This window comes from Tenrec ecaudatus, chromosome 9 (assembly GCF_050624435.1).
Source record: "Tenrec ecaudatus isolate mTenEca1 chromosome 9, mTenEca1.hap1, whole genome shotgun sequence".
Classification (NCBI taxonomy): domain Eukaryota; kingdom Metazoa; phylum Chordata; class Mammalia; order Afrosoricida; family Tenrecidae; genus Tenrec; species Tenrec ecaudatus.
Window position 1 is genome coordinate 121,487,238 of NC_134538.1, and position 24,724 is coordinate 121,511,961.

At 44.3% G+C, this 24,724-nt stretch overlaps 1 protein-coding gene and 1 long non-coding RNA gene across 2 annotated transcripts in view; one reads left to right on the forward strand and one right to left on the reverse strand.

Moving 5' to 3' along the window:
* RSBN1L (round spermatid basic protein 1 like) overlaps window positions 1–678 on the reverse strand; it is a 67,638-nt gene extending 66,960 nt beyond the window's left edge. Inside the window, exon 1 of the mRNA XM_075558493.1 lies at window positions 74–678. Within this exon, the coding sequence (XP_075414608.1) occupies window positions 74–638 (565 nt within the window). The 5' untranslated portion in view covers window positions 639–678. The remainder of the gene's footprint in view (window positions 1–73) is intronic.
* Window positions 679–740: 62 nt separating this feature from the next.
* On the forward strand, window positions 741–21,531 carry LOC142457139 (uncharacterized). The gene is made up of 2 exons (XR_012786125.1): window positions 741–1,251; window positions 21,221–21,531. It is a non-coding gene; the product is annotated as an uncharacterized LOC142457139 (long non-coding RNA).
* Window positions 21,532–24,724: the final 3,193 nt, after the last annotated feature.

Consider the following 24,724-nt stretch of genomic DNA (forward strand, 5'->3'; position numbering starts at 1 on the left):
CCCCGGCGGGCGCGCGGGACGGCGGGGAGCGCCCAGCCTCCTCCTCCCCTCCCCCTCCGGCGCCGGCACCCACCTCTCGGCAGCGGCTTCGCCTCCCCGTTCTCCTCCCGGGGGGCCCCGCCGGCCTCGCCCGGGCCGTGCCTCCGCCTCTCCTTCTCCCGCTTCTCCTTGGGTCTGCGCGGCTTGGCGTTGGCCGAGGCGGCGGCGGCGGCGGGCAGCAGGAGGTGGTGGGGCTGAGCGTGCAGCAGCGGAGGAGGGACCAGCATCTGGCGCGGCAGCGGCTGAGACGAGGAAGCAGAGGCTGAGGAGGGGGCGGGCGAGCCAGCGGAGACAGAGACGCTGCTCCGGGAAGGGGGAGCCGGGGAGGGGACGGCAGACAGAGCGGCGAGGCTCCAAGACGCGGGGCTGCCATAGCTTTGAGGCGAAAGTACTGCTGGCGGCGGCTGCAGCTGCCTGCTGTTCCCACCGCTGCTCCCTTCTCCGTTCAATCTCCGCGGCGCCTTCCTGTCCTCGGTCCGGACCTTCTTTGCGGACACCGAGCCCGGTGCGTCCCCGGATGAGGACTGCAGCTTGCTGAGCGGTTCTTTCTCCGAGACGGGGGCGGCGGTGCCGTGCGCTGGGCTCGGCGGCTCCGCCATTTTGCGCTCCTGTTGTATTTACTCTCCTCCGCTGGCGGGCGCGGGGCAGGGGCGGGCCCTCGGCGAGGGGCGGGGCGGGGGCGGGGCGGCCGGCCCACCGGCCCGGCCTCCGATTGGACGAACCGCCCTGAGGGATGGCTTTAGGGGCCAAAGGCGCGAATATGGAGTCGAGGGGGCGGGACCGCCGAGCGGACCCGCTCGGGAGGTCATCGCTCGGCGGGGCGCGGCGAGTGGCCAGCGCGATGCGAGGGGAGGGTCGTTCAAATGTCGCCAGCAGGAGTTCGGGTGCCCGGTGGGGAGTCCGAGCGGAGCCCCAGCCTCGGACGCCGAGTCCTCCTAGCCCGGGTCGCGCTCGTCGGGGCCTCGACTTCTTACTCGTGCCGCGTTCTCTTCCTTCTCTCAGGGACCCCTGCGGTCCCCGCGCTCGGAAATCCGGATTTCCGGGATGCCGGCGTTGATCCCTGGGCCCAGGCTTGATGGAGCAAGGCGGGGCTAAGAAAGCACTCGGTGCGGTGACCAGGAACATGGTCCTTGTTAGAGTCAACTCTTAATGTTCTGAGTGAGGTTAACTTCCTGCACGCCTACAACTTTGGGATTACTTCCGACCTTGAAGGTAAGATTTTCCTTGTGTTTGGAGAGCTTCTGGAACTATAGTGATCGGACCCTTACTCGCACGAAGGTTTGAACATTACACTTACTATAATTGTAATCGTTTAAACTCACCAAGAAAAATCCGTCAGTGACATAGGCTTTTGAAAAACAAAACAAAAAATTACAGGTGTCTGTGTTTTAGTGTTTCCTGGCTGTTCAGTGCCTTGCATGCTTTGTATTTTGATTTTTAGTTGGGGCCGTGGGGAGGAATTGGGAGATGGGTTACAGTATTATGGTTTTAAACCGAGCAGGAAATGTGTTTGGGGGTGGGGTGGGGCGGGAGTAGAGAGCCACAAGTAGAGAGCCAGTTCCACAGGAGAAAGTTGAGGCAGGCTGTTTTCTAGAGTCTCCAGGAAGCGCTTCAGGGCAGCTCTGCTCTGAATTGAAATCAACTCGGTCGGTGGTCGTGGGTTCGTAAATATATTTATTGAAGTATAATTGATATACAATAAATTGCACATATTTAAAGTAGGTAATTTGATCATTCTGATACATGAGTGCATACATTTATAGATGTATAAACCAATATTATCTTTAGATGCCTTAAATTTTTAAGCACTGAAAATATTTGCTTCCTTTAATACGTTTGCTTCCATGCAAAGCAAGTGAAAAGTTTATCGTTGAAATTTACTGGCAGCGTAAATTTAGTGTTGCGAAAGGTGTTGGTGGAGGAACAGACAGAACACAGGGCTACACTTGAGTGCTGCTCATTAACTTGGTAGCTTAGGTGCTTCACCTGTCAGGGCCTCACTTTTTCTATCTAAATGAATAGATTTAATTACATGATCGCTGAGATCCTTTGCCATTTTAAAGAAACATTTCAAAATCACACAGAAACCATGACAATTAAAATAGCTTGGTGATTGTACACTCCACCACATAATCTTTTATTTTTGTCAGATCTAGAATTTGTATTCACTAATCTAGTACCTTAAAACATGAGCCATATATTCCCACGACTTCCACACAGAAGGCTGAGAAATCTGACTTTTACCAAAGGGCCTAACTAAAAAGTATGCTCTTTCCTTTGTGAATTGGTTATTCGTTGCAGTGACCTTGATTACAGTGTTGTACACTGTTAACATAACCAAAATATATTTGGAGAACCTGGGCAAGAGAGTCACAATGAAGGCTCACATACCAGTCATCTAAATACTTAAGTTAGAACTCAAGAAAACGAGCTGTAATATCAAATATGCCTTATTGTACTTACCTGACAACTCCACTTTCATAATGATCTGGAAAGCCAGTCCCTTTGATCTCTCACCTTCAGCTTCTGGGTACACCATGTACCCTCAAAGACCTCACCCTCTTCTAAGCCACGATTAGGCTCCTCTGTTATTTCTTTCTTCTCATCCTCTTTTCTTTTATTTTTTTTATTGTCGCCAAATATATGTGTAACAAAACAGTTGGCATTTCAACCATCTTCACCTGTGTACTTCAGTGGTGTCAATTCTTCTGTGACTGTTAGTTTCGGTTCCACTTTGATCTGTTCTCAGATTAGACTACTACTGTCCATTCCGTTTTGCTCTCTGTTGTTGCAGTTGATCCCTGGGTCGTCTCCTTGACCCCTTCCAAGTGCATTCTCTGTACCAACAACTTCAGTGAAAGCATAACTACTGTGCACCCAGTGTCTCCACCTTCTAATCTCAAACCTGCCGCCCTCTGGAGACACATTCTGTACTTTTTTCTTTTATTTTTTCACATTCTGTACTTTTGGAGGCCATTCACTTTCTGAGCTAGGTATCACCTCATCAGTTGTGCATCACAGAATTTCACGTTACTGTTTCCCTTTATGTATCATTGCAAAAACTGCATTTCATATGAACAGTATTGCTGTTCAATCCTTGACTGACTTGTTGTTTACATTTATTGAAAACTTTGATATTTGGCTCATATCCTTCCCCTCTCCCCCTGAAGCCCTGATGGCACAATGAGTAAGCACTGGGCTGATAAAACAAAAGGTTGGCAGTTCAAAGCTCCCAGCCGCCCTATGGAAGAAGAATACAGCTCTGTGCTTCCAGAAACAGTCATAGCCTTGAAAACCTTAGAAAGCAGTTCTACACGTCAGAATGTACTTGTCCACAGCAGTGTTTTGGACCTTTCACCATTCACCTTACTGACTTCAGTGTTCATGCTAACACTCTTGCTTGTTTCCTCTTGTTTTGCATTTTCTTTCCGTCATGAATTCCAATCTCCCCTCCCCTGGTTTCACCCTGGCCCTTAGCGTTGCTGTGAGTCACAGGAATTTGGTTTTTGGTTTAGATTTTTTTGTTCTTCCTGTCGCTCTCTGCTCTTTCGGGTCTACCACCTTCAACTACAGTGCTTGGTTCTCCTTTCTCACACTGCGCACATGACACCTTGCCCTGTGACCCCAGGAGAGCTTCCAGGCACTCTCTTACATTTGAATTTCAAATAAATAACAATTTTTACTAGAAAAGATATTTGGAAATATTATACTGAAAATACTCTTTATCTGAAATCCAAATTTAACCGGGCATGATAATACCCCCTTCTTTCTTTTTTTAGAAACATGGCAACCTGATAGATTTTCTTTACTACTTTTCCCTATCCAACTTAAAATCTGCTATGTATTATCTATCCCAGCCATTTGACAGCAGTGTAACCTTACATTACATGGCCCCTTGGTAGCTCTGTGTATGTCTGTGCATGCGTGCATAGACAAACACAGCAAACCTTAGATTCGTTGGTGATTTCTTCAGCCTCCACCAACCTGAGCTCTCTCTTTAAATGTACGTAAGTACTTCCCATCACACTGGTGACAATCATCAAACATAGAAAGTAAAAAAGGCTCTGATCAAGGCCCCAGGTTTGAGCCAAATATGATAAATTGAGTTACTACATATGGACATAACTAAAGTAACTGATTTGGGGCTGGGGAGGCAATTATTATAAACTTGGGTTACAAGGGGAAGAATTAAGCAGCCAAATAGTCTTTGTTTTGCTATAATACCCAGAAACTCAATGCCATCAGGTTGCTATGGACTCATAGCAACCCACTGTTACCGGAGTAGAAAATCCAGAAGGGGTGACGGTTAATAAATAAATAAATGATGGAGTTGAGACAATTGGGCAAATTTAACTGCCACTAGCAATTCACTGGGTTGAAGAAATATTTCAGACTCGTCATGTCATGTCCTCCTGATAGTCTGCACACTCTCCCTCCTCTTCTGGAGCCCAGGTAGCACTATTGGGTAAGGGTTGGAGTTGCTACCTACTCGGTCAGTGGTTCAAACTCACCAGCCACTTTGATGGAGAAAGATGAGACTATTCTGTGCTCACAAATATTGAGACTCTTGGAAGCCCTATATAGGACCCTATGACTCCATGGTATTGGGTTTGGGGTTTGCTTCTTCATCTCAGACTGTAGTAAATGGGACACGCTTTCAAGTATTTAATTGAAGGGACTTTTTTCTCCTCTCATTTTTCTTTCCCCTAGTAGCCAATAAAAGGAATATTGTCTGTAACATCAATGAATTACCTAAATTAATGGCTTCCCAGTTCTCTAAAGTTGACTGCACTCAGATCTGAGTGTGTGCCCTTGAACTCATTATCTTCCACTCCACACTTACTGCCATGGAGTTGATTTTGACTCATAGCACTTTATATGACAGAATACATCAGCCCCTGTAGGGTTTCTGCGACTTTAACTCTTTACAGGAGCAGAGCAGACAGCTTTATCTTTCTCCCAAGAAGTGACTGTTAGGTTTGAACTGCTGTCCTTGTGGTTAGTAGCTCAATTTGTACCACACTATACCACCAGTGCTATTTAGCTTTTGTCACAGATGTATCAAAAACATCTCAAACTTAACGTGTGTGGCAAAAACTTATTAGTTTCCTGCCCAGTATGTTTTCCTTCTGCCTTACAACCTGAACCCCTGTCTCATTAAAGTTGCAGTGTGTCCAGATAAAGAGCCCTAGTGGCATTGTGATTATGCATTAGGCTGCTCACCTCAAGGTTAGCAGTTTGAAACCACCAGCTGCTCCAAGAGAGAACGACAAGGCTTTCTGCTCCCATGAACAGTTACAGTCTCGGAACCCCACAGGTAGGGTTGTATCCTTTCATGTGGGATCACTTTGAGTCAGCATTGATGCAATGGCAGTGAGGTTCAGTTTCTGAGTACCCAGACGGTGGGGGTGGGGGGCTGCCCAGCCATTCTTGTTCCTAAGGATGGCCATGGGATACAGTTCTGACAGAACTCTTAAGGATGACCAATGAGCTATGAAGGAACCTTGGTTGTGTAGGGGTTGAACTGCTGCTAACTGAAAGGTGAGCATTAGAAGTGCAATTGCTCTGTGGGAGGGGGGCGCAATGTGGCAGTTGGCTTCCATAAAGATAACCATTTGACAGCTATTAGTAGGTTAAGAGGAAGCAACAAGAGAAAAGAAATCAAACCTGGGGCAGGGGAACTGGAGGGTAAACTAATGGAGTGTTTGATAAATAGTTTAAACTGTTCACAAAAAAATTGATCTGAAATGTAAACCCCACCTAATTCACTTTTTTAAAAAAACAAAATGACCAACTTAGAAACCCTGGGGGGTACTTCCTTCCCCTCTGTGCTGTAGGATCACGGTCTCCGATATCTAGTGTTTGTAGCGTTAACAGCAGTATCACAAGTGGGTGGTTTAGCAAGCGAAGGTCTTGGCTCACCGTTTAGGAAGCTAAAAGCAAAGATTCAAAGCAGCAGCACTTTCTCTGTTGTTTCTTGAGGAAGCTCCAGGTCGCCTCCGCTTCGGCTTCCTGGTTCCTGAGAGATCTCCAGATGTCTTGACATTTGTCTTATCCTGTCTACTCTGCTGGCTTCTTTTATCTCTTTTATACATAATTTTGCTTCATTAACAAGACAGCCCGTGCCCAAATGAGATGATATTCATAGACATAGAGGCTTGAACTGACTGCACATATTTTGTTGTTAGGTGTTGTTGAGTTGCTTCCGACTCAATGACTTTCTGTACAATCGAACAAACCGGTGCCCGGTCCTACACAGTCCTCACAATTGTCATGTTGAAGCTGACAATTGCAGCCACTGTGTCAATCCATGTTGTTGAGGGTCTTCCTCTTTTTCACTGCCCTTCTACTTCACCAAGCACGAGGTCCTTCTGCAGGGACTGATCCCTCCTGGTAATATTTTTTGGAGGGACAGATGTCATTGTCTAATTGTCACTATGAGTGTGAATCGACTGGCCAGCCCTACTGGGCTGAGGAGAGTGAAAGTCTTTGGGTAATGTTTTCAGAAAGACTCTTGAAAATGGTGGGATCAGAGAGGGACACTAGGCTATGTACCCTTTTCTCTTTCTTACTTGGCTTGGCATTTGGATAAGGGGAAAAAGAATAGTCGCCATTGAGATTGTAAGCTCGCGGTTCCTGATTTCTTATTCAACAAGTCAGTTACCAGTAAGTTGCATTCTCACCCCTTAACCAGTCATATCCTTTCACAACAAATGTGGCCCAACCACTTACTCAGCCGCCACCTTCTTTCCAGTCTGAGGATGTACGTAAGGCTCAGGAGGAGGAGAGCAGGCTGCGGGCTGGGGAGTGGGGCGGACACTGCTTCAAGGCTTCCTTTGAGAACCGGTAGCAACCACGAAGCAGGAAGCAGAAAGTGACAAAGAACAAAAAGATGAAATAGTAAATGGAAACCATCCATAAATGTCTTTTCCGGTCTTAATTTTAATGGCATAATTTTTATGTGGAAGAAAAAAAATTCAGGTCATTCTTAAAATGATACCATTTTAAGAAAAGAGTAAGAACCGAAATGAAACTCACTGCCATCAAGCAGTGATGACGCATAGCAGCCCTGTAGGTGGGGGAGGATTCCCCCTGTGGGTTTCTGAGACTGTACCTCTTGATGTGAGTAGAAAGCCTCATCTTAATCCTGAGGAACAGCTGGTGGTTTCAAACTGCTGACCTTACGGTTAGCAGCCTAGCTCTTAACCAGTATGCTGCCAGGGCTTCTAGAAAGGTATAACAAGAACCTCGCTCAATTATGTAGCCCTCTAAGAGGAAAGCATCCGTTTTCTACTTTGGGCAAGCTGTTCAGGAAGGGGAATGATTTTAGCTAAGAACCGGTGGGCAGAGGGTAAATGAAAGCGTGTGGTGATTTGGAAGGCTAAGTGTGGCAAAGGAGAGTGTAAAGAAAATGCTAGACTCAGCTTCTCAGGATTAAAATCTTGACCCAATCTGCAAATTTCCTTGACCACAATCCTTTGCTTGCTTCTTGTTCTAGAGAACTTCACTTGTAGGGCAACTGTTCTCTGCTTCACAGTGCTCACCACACTGTGGGTAGGTAGGTAGTGCATGCCGAATACCTCATGAACCACATGCTTGTGGCATTTCACTTTATTCCAGGATTTGAAAACCTCGTCCAAGGCAGTGTCCTCGGATGAGCTGGGCTCCTGTGCTCATTCTGACGCTAAGCCAGGTCTCTTTCTAATAGGCCTGATCTCGTGAGAGGAAGCTGAAGGCTAAAACATCAAAAATTTAGATCCTAGTATTAATTAAAAGTTTTATTTCACTAAGAGTTGTATTCAGAAAAATACACATTTAAAAAGAGGCGTTGTTTCTTCAGGTGCTGTGTTTGCAATGCATTTATCATAGACACATAGAAAAGAACAAGCTAAGAGAAAGAAAGGAAGAAGAGTCCGGGAAGCTTGGGAAGCAAGGAAAGACTTGCAGAGACACTGCCTCGAGCTTTTATAGGTACTGCATAATTCATCTGCCCACAGAAAACCTGGGTAGCTCTTCTGAAGCAGCTGTGTAGTGAAGTACCAGATTCTAAGGAAGAGTGAGCCTCAGTGAAGAGTACTGTCCTCATTGCAATTATCACCACAAAATTATACACTTCCACAAAGGTGTCCTTTCACTATTTTAGCTTTATAGATACTACTCTCTCAAGCTTCTCTGTGTGTAGTTCATTTGTGGATGGTGTAGGAGCCCCAGTGGTATAGTGGTTACTTATCAACTGTAAGATCAGCGATTCAAAATCAGGGTGAAGGACAAGATTCACTCCAGTAAAGAGTTACAGTCTCAGGAACCCACAGGGCCATTCTCCTCTGTTCTATAGGCTCACTATGAGTTGACATCAACTCCCTAACAGTGAGTTTTACCAAAACTTTGCCACTAGGATGGTATCCTAGTCATGTACTTCACCTTAGGTGCAGGTGCTGCTTCTTGTTGGTTTCCTGCACAGTCTTAATGACTGTACTATTCAGGTTGAAAGTGAATGTCCTATTAAAACAGCTACATTAAAGAAAAATCAAAGAGCAATCACTTTTTTAGGTAAAACTGTTAAGTCTAATTCAAGTTATGAGTCTCTTAGCTGGCAATTTCTCTTTTTATATAAATCATTTTATTGGAGGACTCTTATAAACCTTCTAACAATCCATCATTCAATTGTACTAAGCACACTTGTGCATATGTTCCCATCAACATTTCCAAAACATTTTCTTTCTACTTGAGCCCTTGGTATCAGCTCCCCTTTTTTTCCCCCCTCCATCACCCTCTTGAATCCTTGATCAATTATATATTATTGTTTCATGTCCTACACTGTCTGTTGTATCCCTTCACCCACATTTCTGTTGTTCGTCTCCCTGGGGGTTGGGCTGTATATACAACCTTGTGATGGGTTCCTCCTTTCTCCCCCTTCCTGCCCACCCCCACCCCCACTATCCCCCTAGCCTCATGATATCACCTCTCTCACTACTGTTCCTGACTGGTTTATTTGTCCTGATTTCATATGTCAAGAGCTCTTTCTGTACCACTGTGCTACTGGGTCATGGTAGTGGGGGAGAAGAAGCATTTAGAAACTAGAGGAAGGCTGTGTGTTTCATTGGTGCTATATTGCACCCTGGTTGAATCATCCTTTCCTCGTAATCCTTCTGTGGGGGGATGTCAAATTGTCTACAGCTGGCCTTTGGGTCTCCACTCCAGCACTCCTCTTTCACATCGATATAATTATTTTGTTTTGGATCTTTCCACACCTGATACCTGATCCCGTCAACACCTCGTGATCACACAAGGTAGTGTGCTTCTTCCATGTGGGCTTATTTGCTTCCCTGCCAGATGGCCTTTAAGACCCCAGACACCTTATCTTTTGATAGCTGGTGCCCATTCACTTCCTTTCACTGGCAATTTCTGTTAAGATTTTAAGCCTAATCCTTTCCCCATTTTATCCCTAGATGTGATTTGTTAGGGGAAAACACTAAGTTCTAGATTTCATGAAATGTTTTCTATCTTTTGGTGAAAAGAGGACAGAAAAAGATGGTATACACAAAACACATTGGAGCCGTGACTCTCCAGGTAAAGTTGGCCATATCTGACTAAACCAAGATGGACATGTCAAAGTACAAAGCAAAGCAGAGACTTTTTCTGGGTTTGCCCATGTATTCAGTCTGAAACAATATTTTCTACCTTTTAAGACTGGATTCTATAATCTATTGCAACATTGCAGTGGCTACACAGAACTCACTATATTCCTGATTCATAGCTTAGTAAGGAAGTTAACAGGTTATATTGCAAATAAGAAAATCTCAAGATAAAGTTGTTCATCAAGACATGTTACAAAATTCTTTAAGGTCTGCTAACAAACACCTGAAAGTCATGCCACACCACTGTAAGCCTCAACCCAAAGGCTTTCAGCTCAAACCCCATGGGCTAGCACACCCAGCTCCCTGAATTCAATGCCCAGCACCCCACTCAGTAAGCTTCAGGCTGAAGGACCTCCGCTTCACCTCTGTGGGCGGTCAGCTCAGTTCCAAGTAAGTGCCCAGAGGTATCCCAACCCACAAGCCAGTCTCCCGCCCAAAAGCATTCACCTTTACTTGCTCCATGGGTTGAGAAGTCCACCATTCTGTTCCTTTCTCTGACTCATGGTTCTGTTGCCACTTCTCTAAGGTCACAGCTGTCTTCTGGATCCAGGAGGCTCGCTGAGCAGGGATCTCATGGCTGGAATGTGCTCCTCTCCTTGCTCTTGCTAGTACTTAAATCCCCCCTCCTGCGCCTGAGAGGACTCATTTTATACCCAGTAGATGGCATTCTAGTGTAGCCTGCTGACAATTACAAATGAATCTTACCAATATCTTCCTCCATCTTCTTCATTAGACCCAGAGAGGAAAAAAGTTGTTTGGGGGGGGGTTAAAAGACTTTGGCTACAAGAGCCACATTAAATAATTCACTGCCTCTACATCCCTGAAGTCTTAATCTTGCCCTACCATCTTAGCTTGCATGTACTGCCACTGTCCTTCGCCATCACCTTGATCTAGGTCAAGACTGAGTGGTGTGGACAACGAGTCTCTTCAACTTTTTGAAAGCTGATCAGGATGTTTGAATCACAGCCTTGGAACCCTGCATGAAGTGGCCATGTGTCAGAATCAACTTGACAGCAAGAGGTTTGGCCATTTTTTGTTTTTGTTTTATTGAGTCCATAGGCACAAGTAAGAGAGGCATACAGGTGTGTTATTTTAAAAACTGATGATGATACCAGGGAAAGAGCTTCTGTGGTTGTCATAGGATAACAAGTCTCGAGTAATGGAGTAGACACTGCAGGTAGGCAGTCACAGGTTGATGTGCTTGTATATGAATTAGCAACTCAGTGTAAGCATTAAATATCATTTTGATGCCCCAACTAGAGGCCTAAAACAGAACGTAAATACATTAGTAGCAAATGATATTTTCCCCAGATGTGTGGGATATTATTTTTTTTATTGCGTAAGGCATATTTACATTAACTTACATTGTTCTCCCCTCCCCCCAAATAAGGACATGTTTAGTTTAGGGGTTTTTGTTTGTTTGTTTTGCTAATCAGTGGGGCTGCTTGTAATGCTTCCACTTATGCTCGAGGTGCTCTTACCACCTGTTATGAGTTCCTTTCTTTAGTTGATCCTCAAGTCATTGCTATATGGTCTGCTTTGTCTTCTTTCCCACATTAAGTACCGTATGTACTCGTGGATCAGCTGAGGTTTTCAGCACATTTTTATGCAGATTTTGTGGTGAATTAAGGTGCCTCAGCTGATATTCAGGTCAGCTTATACTTGAGTATGTACTATATTTGGTTAACAAATTATTGGGCACACATATGGTGCCAGACACTGGTGTTAGGAACATAGCAAAAGACAAGACATCCTCCATGCCCTCATGGAGCTAACCTGGAGCGAACGCTTCAATCACAAAATCTGCTTCTACGTGAGATTTTTCACTTGTGTTTTGTTCAAGACTGACTACACCAAATTCAGTATCTATTCTATACCTAACATTTTGTGACAACATACTTGACAATATAATAGAAATGCCAGCAGACACTTATATTGCTAATGTACTATGGGTTAGAATAGTGCACTAGTGGTAGAAACTACAAAAGACAAATCAGCTCTAACTGGAGAAGTCAGGAAAAGCAGCTCAGGAAAGATCACATGTGAGCTGAATTTCTAATGAATAGTTGGCAAAGAAAGGAGTTCTGGTGGCACTGTGGCTTAAGCATTGGGCTTTTAATGACAAAGTCATTAGTTCAAACCCAAGCAAGAAAAATGAGACGTTCTGGTCCCATAAAGATGTAGTCTAGGTAACCCTAAGGAGCTGTTTTCCTCTGCCCTGTAAGGTCACAGTGAGTCAGAATCCACTCAAAAGCAGTGGGTGTGATCGCTGTACCCATGAGCCAGTCGTTGTGACACAGTAGTTACTCGTTGGGCTACTAACTGCAAGCTCAGCAGTTTGAAACCACCAGCCAGTCCTTGGAAGAAAGATGAGGCTTTCTACTTCTGTAAAGAGTTACAATCTTGAAAACTCTACCCTGCCCTGCAGGGTTGACTCAATGGCAGTGGGTTTGATAATAGTTGCAGAAGATGGGAGTGGGCTTTGTAGGCTGAGAAAAGAGCATGTGCATAGGGGGTGTTGACATGTTCAGTGTGGCATTGTCTGTGGGCAGCTCATTGTGGTCCAAGTATAAAGGACATGAAAACAAAGCCAAATTGTTGGACTTTGGAGAGATTCTGACTCAGCAACCCTATAGAACAGAGCAAATACCCTTGCTCTATAGTGCAGCTCTAGAAACCCTGACTAGATGGTGCAGAGCCATCGAAGCGTAGGTTTTCCGTTAGGAGTCCAATTTATATACCTTACCCTTATTCTCTCTCTTTATCCAGTGATTTACTCTCACTTAAAATGGTTTTTTGACTTTACAGTACTTTAAAATACATAGTCAACTTAAAGCCACGCTAGTGGAAAACAATTTGTTCACATTTGTGATTGGTATCATTTATAAGAAAACGGGAATTTGGAAATGTTTGACTTTTAGTTCAAAACAAACAGGATGTTAAGGTGCACAGTTTGGGGTGAGGGGAGATTAAATTAAGAAAAAGGATTATTTAACTTCATTAGGCAGAAGTGGGGGGCCATGGTGGCGTAGGGGTTCCATGTTGGGCTGCTAACTGCAAGACAGCAGTTCAAAACCATCAGCTGCTCCTCTGGAGCAAGGGGGCCTTTTAACTCCTGTAGAGTTAGTCTGTTAACTCACAGGGGTCGTTCTACCTTGTCCTATAGGGTGACTGTGAGTCACATGGACTTGATGGCAGTGAGTTTGGTTTTAGTTTTGACTTGGAGCCAAAGTCAGAATATAGGGACCTAGCAACAGAAGTCATAGCTGAGAGCTGTGTATAACTAGTGTGGATAGGACTACAGGTTAGCATCCATTATGACAAGAACATAGTCTCCAAATATTGAGAACAACCAGCCCTCTTAATACAAACCATCTGTTAATCATGTGCCTGAGATTCCAGAATAGGATGACTGAGAGAATTTTCCAGGCCAAGATTAACACACTAAACTCAGATGTGCACCTTTAGAGAGAAGACCTGTTTATACAGAAATCAGCAACTTACTGCTCAATAGTTTTGTGCCTTATAGATCTTTATTAACTGTAGAATATTTTATACTTTAGGGGCTTGTTTATAGAAGTCAATGGAAACATTCGGAAATACTACTTTAAAAAAAACTACATGTATTTAACAACTTTTCCATTCTTTCTTCAAAGACATCTTGTATCAATGCCCGATATGCAATAATAATGAAGCAGTTTACTGGCCATTTGTAAAAATATATCTATGATGTGTTAAATCATTTGTTTCTGATACTGAATTTGGAAGCTCTAGATTTTGCTGCACATTGCCTATCATTTTTTAGCTGAGCAAGAAGGAATTCACGTGGATGGGAATGATACATACGTTGTGTGGTTAGTTGGACCTGTGCTTTCAGTTGCTCCTCGGTGGTAGGACTGAATTTATAATAACTCATCCCTCTCCTCCAGTTCCATCCCCTGTGTGGCATGCCGGTACTTGGTCAAGACTTTGGTGTCTGCTGCCCCCCGGCACACATGTCTCCATCAGGGACTCCCCTTTCTCTGCAGTCTTCACTGCGCCTTTACCGATGGTCGGTTTTGCTGCACTCATTTCACTATAGTTTTGCTACCTGTGACCGCTAATAAACTCAAGAAGCTGCTTGTCCAGTTTGGTGTGTGGTTATTTTCTTCTCTCACCTAAGAGTTATAGTCAGACTCTAACTGTCATACTGTAACCTGATAAGTTTGGGGCACTATGTATGCATTTTATTTGCTTAGACTGTTACGAAAACTAGCACTCTATGGGGTGGGGGTGTGGGGTGGGGTTGAAGAAGTTGGTGAAGTTTTCCAGAATAGGGTTTCTTTTTCCAGGCTCATTTTTATGAGATCAAGATAGTTCGACCTATTTATGGTCTGACAGTCTATAAATCATAGATCAGGGACTTGCCTACTTTTTCTAGTTGGTCCATATAAGAAGTTAATAAATAGGCCATTCACATGATTGGGTTATCTCAAACCTACCTAGAATCTTCATTCTCAAACCTACCTAGAATCTTCATTCACCTAGTGAATCTTTACTAAGCACCTACCATGTGCTACTAGTCATTATTTTGATTTATAAGTACACAGTGATAAAGTAAGCATGATCCAGTCAGGCCTTATGGTATAAGAGTACTACACAATGAAGCAAATTTACGTGTACAGTAAACCCTGTGAAAGCCCATACAACTGTAAGCAGAAACCTGTCAAAGAAGGAAAACAACGGTTTTCTACAACAAAGAGCAATCAAAAAGTGCTAAGGCAGGAAGCTGACAATATACAGAAAAACAATGCATTCCATCAAGTTTCACTTCTGTGCCCATGCTCCTAGGTACGTGTGTTACCAGTTAGGAAAAAAATAAACAGGATTCTACAATAAGAGTAGATGCTACTTAAAATAGGACAGACCATTAATGAGAAAGGGGGCAGCAGAGTTGGGGAGAAGGCTGTTCAGACAGGGAATTGCTTATGCAAAGGCCTGAGTCTGGAAAGAAGAGTTGGTTAGTCTTGTTCAGGGCACAAGGCTTTAAAGTCTATGAGAACAAGAATTTTCTCTTTTGTCTACAATATATGTGAAATAGTAGGCACTAAAGAAATACTCGAGTGTGACGGAATGAATGTGTGTGTGTGTGTGTGTGTGTGTGTGTGTGTGTGTGTGTGTGTGTATGATTTTGTGAATACATGTTGAAGAGTAAGGCAGGAGCCAAGCTCTGTTTAAAAAACAGTAGTTGAATCTTACTTGTCGTGAGATGCCAGTGAAAGGTTTTAATAAGGGAAGAGGAGATCGGATGTAACTTCCATTTTTAAAAGAGCGCGCATGACTGAGTGAGGAAGTTTGGTGGGAATCAGAAACGGAATATGGTAAGTGCGGGTAGTACAGTCAGGATGGACAACAGGTGGGTTCTGCAAGTGAAGATCAATCGATTTAACTTCCTGCCCCTGCCACCTCTTCAGGAAAGTGACTGAGTTCTTTGTACCCTAGGCATCCCACTGACCTCCCCTGGTGAGAAGATAGTCTGGCTAAGAATTTAATCTAGCCCTTGAAGAGAGGAATTTCAAAGTTTCATCCTGGTCTTTGTGTAGTAATCATTTTAAGGAAAATCAAGAGTCTAGATTATTCTGAGGACAGCTGACTGGGGGGGGGGGGGGTGCACAGTGAATAGCATTAAAAGGGAAAACAAACTGGACTGTTTTGGTTACCCGTTGGTTGCTACTTAAACTACCCTCAACTTCCAGGTGATAAAGCAACTCCTTCATTATGCTCACAAGGAGCCCTGGTCGCAGAGTGGATTATATGTTGGGCTGTGGACCACAAGATCAGCAGTTCAAAACCACTAGCTGCTCCTTAGGAGAAAGATGGGCCATACCTGTCCTCCAAGGGTTGCTATGAGTCAGAATTGACTCAATGACAGTGAGTGGGTACGTTCATGAATTCTGTGGGCCAGGATGTGGACTGGGCATGGAGATTGGCTTGCTGCTGTTTTACAGTATCTTTGACCTCCGCCGAGAAGACGAGCAGGCCGAGAGAGAAACAGCCAGAGCTGGAGGATATACTTCCAAGAGGGTGTCTTCATGCACTTACCCAATGCCAGAGGTGGGAGGAAGCCCCAGCAGGACCCAGCTGTGGTTGCCAGTCAGGGAGTCTACCCTGACTTCTCCAGGTCCTGTGAGGAGCATCCTGAGAGCAAGCTTCACAAGAGAATCAAACAGGATTGTATAGTCTTTCCTGCCTTGGCACACAGCCACACTTGACCTAAGTGTGTTGATTACAAGTGAGCCACAAACCAATCCAGATCATGGGGAGGGAAATTAGACCTCACCTCTTCCTGGAGGAGTTGGAAGGCCTCCCTCTACAGGAGCATGTGTGTGGGAGCACGTGGGTCATTGTGGCCATTGTTGATAAATATTTACCATAGAAAGTTCTAGAGCAGTGGTTCTCAACCTTCCTAATGCTGTAACCCTTTAATACAATTCCTCATGTTGTGGTGACCCCCCCCCAACCATAAAATTATTTTCGTTGATGCTTCATAACTAATTTTGCTACTGTTATGAATCAGGCAACCCCCGTGTAATGGTCATTCGACCCATAGGTTGAGAACCACTGTTCTAGATTAAAGAAGTAGAACAGGCAAATGCAACACATAAACCTTGATTTGCTTTTGGTTACAGACAGCTGTATAAAAGGGACTTGGATATGTGTGGATTGTGATAAGAGTTGTATGAGCCCCTAATAAAATGTTTTTTTTTTTAAAAAAGGGACTTGGGAGATAATTAAATAAGTTAAAAGATTTCAGATGATCAAGAACTTATAGTTCGGTGTTAAAATGTCTGCTGTTTATTTTCAGTCTGTCAGTAAATGTGGCAAATGTTTCACCAAGATAGTGGATCATTTTGTAAAACTCTTTCAATGTAGTTTCACAATAACAAGTGTGAATTATGTAGCTCTTCGATAGGCCTGTGGGCTCAGAGATTTTACAAATTGGTCTGGGAAGGAAAGGAAGATAAAGAAGAGCAAACATGCTATTTGATAATATCTACTGGTAATTCCCGTGACAGAGCTGCAGCCCTGAAGATTGTGAAACAAATTGGAAAACATATATATTTTTTGGCTACACATTGGCTGGGATTGCTATTGTTTCTAAGAAAGAATCTGCATCCTTAGGAGATAGGTGTGTGTGTGTGTGTGTGTGTGTGTGTGTGTGTGTGTGTGTGTGTGTGTGTGAGAGAGAGAGAGAGAGAGAGGGAGAGGGAGAGAGAGATTCTTTGTGGGCTCTGGAGCCATTGCCCAGTATATGTTGGACTGCTAACCATAAGGTCAGTGGTTCGAACCCACCAGCCTCTCTGAGGAGGAAGGTTAAGGCTACCTGCTCTCCTAAAGAGTTACAGCCTTGGAAAGCCTTTTTAGAGTTGCTGTGAATCAGTATCGACTTGATGGCAGTGGATTTGACTTCTGTGTTTGGTCTGTCTCCAGTAGTTACCCACTAGGTAAGTGACAAACTGTCAACACTACAACCTGGTGAGGAGGACCCTAAAGGGTCACACATCTTTCTCACTGGTGGTCCCACTAGGCTTGTATACATTTCTGGCTGTGAGCAGGCGATGAATTCTGAGGTAAGCTCAGGCCTTCTTGAGGGATAGGCAATGCCGGAGATGGGGGGAGGGATGAAAGTGGAAGGCTGAGAAACTAGACTGTAGGTACTGGAGCGTGGAGCCCAGAAAGACTTGAACAAACCTTCAGCCTGTGAAGTAGAGATTTAGCATGTCACCTTTAGTAGCTTACCTGGTCTTTTCTGCACCACAGTCTCCTTGTAAAGTGGGGGTGGTGAAAAGAAAGACCTAAGACCGTAGGTCTAGCCTGCTCCGTGTCCCCTCTGATATGACTGTGAGCAGGGAGCGTCTTCTTGTGGCCACTCTTGGTGGGTTTCTAGTCGGTGAGTCAATCATGATGTCAGGGAGGCCATGGAGAAATTGCTGACATTGAGACAACTCATTCCAACATACACTGAAACATGCCAGGACGCTCAGCACTCGAGGCACTCGGCAGGAGAAAGATGCAGCAGTCTGCCTCCATCAAGATGCACAGCTTTGGAAAGCCCGCAGCTCTGCTCGGCCCTGTACTTTCACTGTGCATCTGAGTTCAGCTTCATGGCAGTGGGGTTGAGGGCTGGGGAGATTCGAGACTGACAGTTGCTTTATTAGATTAGCACATAAGCTGACATTTAATACAGATTTAATGCCTTGTTCCACTTTTTGTATTATTAGAAAGTTATTTCTTTTAACTGAGACAGAGTTCCACTCCACCCCTACTTATTCTCACCCATTGTATGTTTCTCTGACTAGAACCTCAGCAAATAAGGCTAGTCCCTATTGCTGGAATTTTAAGATTGAATTTCACTTGGAGTGGCTGCTGAGACTACCTTTTATGCTTTTAATATACTGCTAGAGAAGCTGAAGAAGGGATGAGTTATGTTTGTCAGAGAGAGTAGATACGTGCATCTGTGGAGGTGAACTTTGTCTTAAGATTCGCCAGTCACTTTCTTTAAAGGCGCCTGGTTAGGCTGAGAACCACAGCCCTTCATTGGAACCCCAGCTGCTGCACGGGAGAGAGACGTGACAGTCTGCTTCTGTGAGGAGATGGACAAGCCTGTGGGGGCAGCTTCAACTCCTCTGTCCTGCAAGGTCACTGTGAACTCAAGAGGACTTGATGCCACGGCGCTGGGTTTGGGTTTAGGACTGTTTTAGTGAAGCAACTCAGTATGCCCTGAATACCTGCCCCAATCCGGGTGTGCATGCCTCTGGCGAACTAATAGCCAAAGTAATTAAAAACTAGATCCTTTCCCTATTTGTTCCTCATTCCTAAATTGTGCCCCTTGCATAACCGGGAGAGTGGTGCTATCATCCCTTCTGAGGTCCGTGGGGCCTCTCCTCACCACCTTGCCCCTGTCTGACCGGGTGTTGCCCTGTCTTGAGATAACCCTGGCTTCTGCCGCAACACCTGGCTGCCTTCGCGGCTCCACTCAGCCTTTCAGAGAATCTGGCCTGCACTCCCATGCCCTTTTCTCCTCTCAACTCGCTCTTGATCCAGTCATGACAGTCATAAAAAAATCCGACTCTTGCTCAATAGCAGCATACACCTGGCAGTAACAAATGCCAAGATGCAAGGTGAGAATAACACTGCCTATAATGGTTATGGTTATGTGGCAGCTTAACTAAACCATGATTCTCAGTGGTTTGGCAGTAATATAATAATATAGTAGTTTCTCATTTTTTTAATCTTTCACAGAATGCTGATTTTTTTATGACTACCTGACCTTTGGAAACTAATGTGGATAAGAGAGGACGACATGTATTCCTCCACTATTTTCCTTCATCCAGAATGTTCTCGCTCGGTCTTGGATGAACTTTGTGCTGTTTATTATCATGCTTTTATGGTTTTTCAAAAATTCCTGTGTTATTTCGATGAGATTGTAAGCTGGAGAAAAGATAAGTTGGCTGATGCATAGTCAATCAGCCAACTTACTTCATGCATCTGATCTTATTTTTTGTGAATTGAATGAGTAACCTAAGTTATAATGAGCGCCTTTTCCCTGCTTTCTTCCCTTGCCAAAGGTTCTTCCTTCTTGGCCAAACTGACAATGAATGGAACCATGCCTTAAACATATTCCCCTAATTCTTAGGTTTTCAGTTCAGGCTGCTTTACCAATACCTTGCTGGTATTCAAGTACTGGGTACTTTGTACTGTTGGGAGACACAGAATAACCCACAGAATGGAAGGAAAGATGGATCATAGCTTGACAGAGACACCCTTCTCCGCCATGTACCCCACCAGAATTAAACTGGGGTACAGAGGCGGTGGATTATTTAATGTAGCTCTTCTAAGCACTGTGTCTCTAACTCCCATCAAAGGACTCTTTGCTGCATGGGTCTGGGTAAGAAGGTGGGGGAAGAAACTGATGGGATTCACCTATGAGTCATTGTTAACAGGCTGTAACTGTAAGGGCCATCCTGCTGGGTATAAAATGAGCCCTTTGGTAGCAAGAATGGGAAACTCATTACCAGTAGAGCTTGGAATGGAGCACATCCTCCGGATCCTTAGGTTCTTGCCCAGTGAAACTTCCTGATCCAAAAAACAGCTGTGACATCTGAGGAATGGCAACAGAACCAGGAGCCAGAGCATAAGCCAGGGGTGGGCTTCCCAGCCCACAAAGCAAGAAAAGTTCAGTGCTTGTGGAGTGGGGTGCCTCTGGGCACTTAATTGGGGAAGCTGGACTTGCTGACCTACAGCACTTGAGCTGAATGCCTTCAGGTCAGGCTTACAATGGAAAGACATGCTCTTTGGCCATGAATTAGCAGCCCTGATACATTTGTACCAAATCCTGACTGAACATCTGTATCCTGAGCCTTTCTCTCCTACATTGTAACCTGTTAACTGAGAGTTCTATGTGGCCACTGTAATGAATTGTAAAACCTAAAGTAGCCGCTCTTAAACTGTGGGTCACGACTCCTGTGGGGGGGCGAACAACCCTTTCACAGGGGTCGCCTAAGACCATCAGAAAACAAATATTTCCAATTGTCTTAGGAACTAAGACACCGCTCCTCTATCCCTCTCCAGACAGGTCTGCCCACATGCAGATATGCCCGCATATGAGTACCCGACGTGAAGACTGTTACCTATGCTGTATCATGCTTCGAGACAAAATTTCATTTATTTGTCAGAAATATTTCACAATATATAATTACATATTGTTTTTGTGATTAATCACTATGCTTTAATTTTTTTAATCACTGTACTTTCATTATGTTCAATTTGTAACTATGAAAATATATCCTGCATATCAGATATTTATATGACATTTCATAGCAGTAGCAAAATTACAGTTATGAAGTAGCAACAAAACTAATTTTATGGTTGGGGGGTCACCATAACATGAGGAACTATATTAAAGGGTCACAGCATTAGGAAGGTTGAGAACCACTGACCTAGAAGAAATGGAGAGAGAGAGTATGAGGCAGAACACATGAGAGAAGGGTGATGGGTCACTTTGGGGTAAAGCCTTTCAGGAGGGTGCTAAGGAAGCACTACTTTTCTACAACCAGATCCTCTTGGCCTCCCCAGCACTCCTGCGCTCCAGAGATAGGTCAAGAATGGGCCTTTGTGAGGTATGCACTCCCTGTGGGGGGAGGGGTCGTGCCTTGCTGACCAAACAAAGCTGAAAGCTCATCATTCCCCTGGAGAGAGGTATATATGGAGAGGACAGGGCTCCCTGGGGTAGACAACTAGGAGGCTTCAACATGACCAGTGTGACCAGGAAATCAAGGGGGCCTCGTGCACCTAGGAGGGCACGGACTACAAGCACCAAGAAGGGGAAGAAGAGGAAGACTCTCTCTCAGCCCAGGTCTAGAAGCAGTGGCAAGGTCAGCTCCCAGGTTCTTGTCCATGCCCTTCCTCCATTGTGTGGCACCAACTCCGCCCCAGCCTCACCTTTCTGTCCCTTCTTTTCTCCCCCAACCCAGTGACTGTTTGGATTTATCTTGTTATACCAGGTGTTGAAATCACAAAAGAGAGTAAAAAGATCGCTTCGAGGGACTTCAAGGAAAAAATCCAGTTCTAAAGCTAAAACTGCTTCGAGAAGACAGAAGCGAGCGAGAAGAACCATCAGATTTCATCCATTACCATAGAGAGCCCAAAGCAGCCAGGCCCAGCCGGGTGGGCGCTATGGAACTACCCACTCCGAGACGAGACCTGCGGCTTCCTGGCTGCTGAGAAATGGCCAGGCACAGAGCGATGCCAACACCAGTGTGACATGGAAGGTGTGAAAAGCCCTTCAGAAAATAAAACGAATTAGGCGCACAAACAGCTCGTGTTTCACTCGTGTGAGATTGTCCCTCAAAACGAGAATCTGAGAGAGGTTCAGTGTCTTTGATCCAAAGTGAATGCCAGCCTCCCCCGCCCACCCCAGTCTCCCTGCGGAGCGAGCGAGGCAGCCTGCCCGGGAGGGGAGGGTGGGACACTGGGCACCCCACACATGTTGGAACAGGGTTCCCCACCTGTGGCAGGCCAGTGAGACAGGCCGTGAGTGAACGCCAAGGGAGCAAGGCCCACACACTTGCAAGTTGTGGTTTTACATACTTCCTTTTTGATTGAGGTTTTTCACTGTTTTATTTTGTTGTTAGCTTTTTTGTTTCTGTTTGTATGTTTTTCAATATTTGAAATTCAGGGTGGGTGACTAGAGACAGGAATCGGATTGTTGGTTTCTGGGAGTCCAGCAGGGACGTGACAGGAAAGTGGGGAGCAAGTGAGCACTAAAAGAAAATGTAGAAGTGACTGTAGGAGTGATGGTGTCACTCTTTGATGTGAGCGAACTATTGAATTGTATGACATGTAGGTTATGTCCCAATAAAACTTTAAAAATTAAAAAGGAATGCCCATGTGTCATCTCTAAACTCATTGCCGTCGATTGATTCCAACTCATAACGACGGGGGTAAAGACAAGGGTAAAACTGCCCATGTAGGTTTCCGAGACAGCTTTTTTTTTTTTTTTTGACAGCTATACTTTCCAGAAGCAGAAAGCCTCGTCTTGGAGTGGCTAGTGGTTTTGATTTGTGGTAATCCAATGCATAATTATGCCACCAGGACTACTGAAATGTATTCTAGTTGGCTTAAAGACAATGGGAAGGGAAAAGGAGGAAGCAAAAATGTCCCAGGAGACAGTAACCACCTCTCAGTTATGATGCATAATTAAGGTGCTGAGGTCACTTGGGTGTGATTCAGGTTGGCAGTTGAAAGTTCCTTGCTTTTGAGGGTTCCCTGGTGTTGTGTCTCCCTGGTGGTGAGTTGTAACAAACATTAGGACCACATGAGGTTCAACCAAGAGATGAGCGGAAAGCTCATCAAGGTCTGAGTTTGCCTAGTTCCCCGACTCTCGCCTTCCCCATTAAACGTTCCTTCACCCCAGGCAGGAGGGTTTGTTTATTGGTGGTTTATAAAGAGCTAGCCTCAGCACTAATTTTTTTTAATCTCCCCAAAAGAATTTTGAAAATCTGGACCCTCAAAAGGTTTTCAATGAACATTCAGAACTTTTCATCATGAGTTTAATTATTTACTAAGGAGGCAATAGAGGTAACTTGTGATCGTTTTAAATACTGATATTTATAATAAAACTGTTACATCAGCCTTTTAAAAGTTTTCCATCTGAATTAGATATAAATTCTAGCCCACTTTGCTACAAAATTAGTCTAGGGAGGCACTACCAGTCAGGGTTATTTTTTTCCCCTCAAAATTTAGAATCTGCTCAGGTAAGATAAGTAATTCTTTACCATGTAAGAATTGATTGTTTTATTATTATTGTGGTTTGGGTCTGTCATGCTCATTTTTAATGACCAGTGTTCCTAAGTATTGACTGAACCATGAAGAGAATCGCTGAGGTAGCTCTGGTGTAGTGAGCGTGTCTGCAAACATGAGCACTTCCAAGCAGCGGTGTCTGACCCCACCGGATGCAGTTATTCAGTGCTACTCACTTAAAAGCACATGTCAAGGTTGTACCGCATATTTTATGAACTTGTCCTCACAATACATTTTATTAAGGAAAAATAGAAGATAGTGTATTTGTATAGATTTGCTGAAATTTAAAATGTTTATGGCATAACATTGAAAATCCTCTATCCTATATCGCATTTTCCCCAACTCTTGACATTTCTGATAAATTTAAAACTAGTGCCCTTTCTCTAGAAAGATGGATGCACAGGAAACAGCTTTGGTTTGCCTTGGGAAGAAGAACTGATAGCTGGGCACATGTGGGAGAGAAACAGATCCTTTTGTGGTTAGTAAATTTTAAGCCATGTGAATATTAATGTAAGATTAATCAAATGTAAGATGTAATTTGGAGAAAGATTTTTTTAAATCATTTTATTGGGGGCTTGTACAATTCTTATCACAATCCATCATCCATCCATTGTGTCAAGCACATATGTACATTTCTTGCCATCATCCTCCTCAAAACATCTGCCTTCTACTTGAGCCCTTAATATCGGCTCCTCATTTTTCCCCTCCCTCCCCACTCTCCCTACCTCATGAACCCTTCATCATTCATAAATGATTATTTTGTCATATGTTACACTGTCCGACATCTCCCCCCGCCCTCTGCTGTCCATCCCCCAGGGAGGTAGCTATACATAGATTCTTGTAATCGGTTCCCCCTTTCCACCCCACATTCTCTCCACCCTCCAGGCATTGACACTCTCACCAGTGGTCCTGGAGGGGTCATCTGTCCTAGATTCCCTGTTTCCAGTTGCTATCCGTACCAATGTACATCCTCTGGTCTAGCTACAGCTGTAAGATAGAATTGGGATCATGATAGTGGGGGGCAGAAAGCATCTAAAAACTAGAGGAAAGTTATATGTTTCATCGTTGCTACCTTGTACCCTGACTGGCTCATCTCCTTCCCACTACCCTTCAGTAAGGGGGTGTCCATTTGCCTACCAATGGGCTTTGAGTCTCCACTCTGCACTCACCAACATTTACAATGATAGGATTTTTTTTTCTTTGATGCCTGATAATTGATCCCTTCGGCACCTCTTGATCACACAGGCTGGTGTGCTTCTTCCATGTGGGCTCTGAGCCAGATGGCCACTTGTTTATCCTCAAGCCTTTAAGACCCCAGACGCTGTATCTTTCGATAGCCGGGCACCATCAGCTTTCTTCACCACATTTGCTTATGCACACATCAGGAAGCAATCATGTCAGGAAGGTTTGCATCATGGAATGCCAATTTAATAGAACAACGTGTTCTTGCATTGAATAAGTACTTGAGTAGAGGCCCAATGTCCATCTGCTGCCTTAATACTAAACCTATAAATAAATGCACTTAGATCTATTTCCCCACCCTCCTATATAAATATATTTACATATGTACATGACAGTATTTAGACCTCTATAAATAAATAGCCTTTGTCACCAAGTTCTTCTATTTTACTTTCCTCGTCCCACTATCATGCTCAGCCTTCATTTGGATTTCAGTAATTTCTCTCAGTTACCTTGCCCTTGCTGAT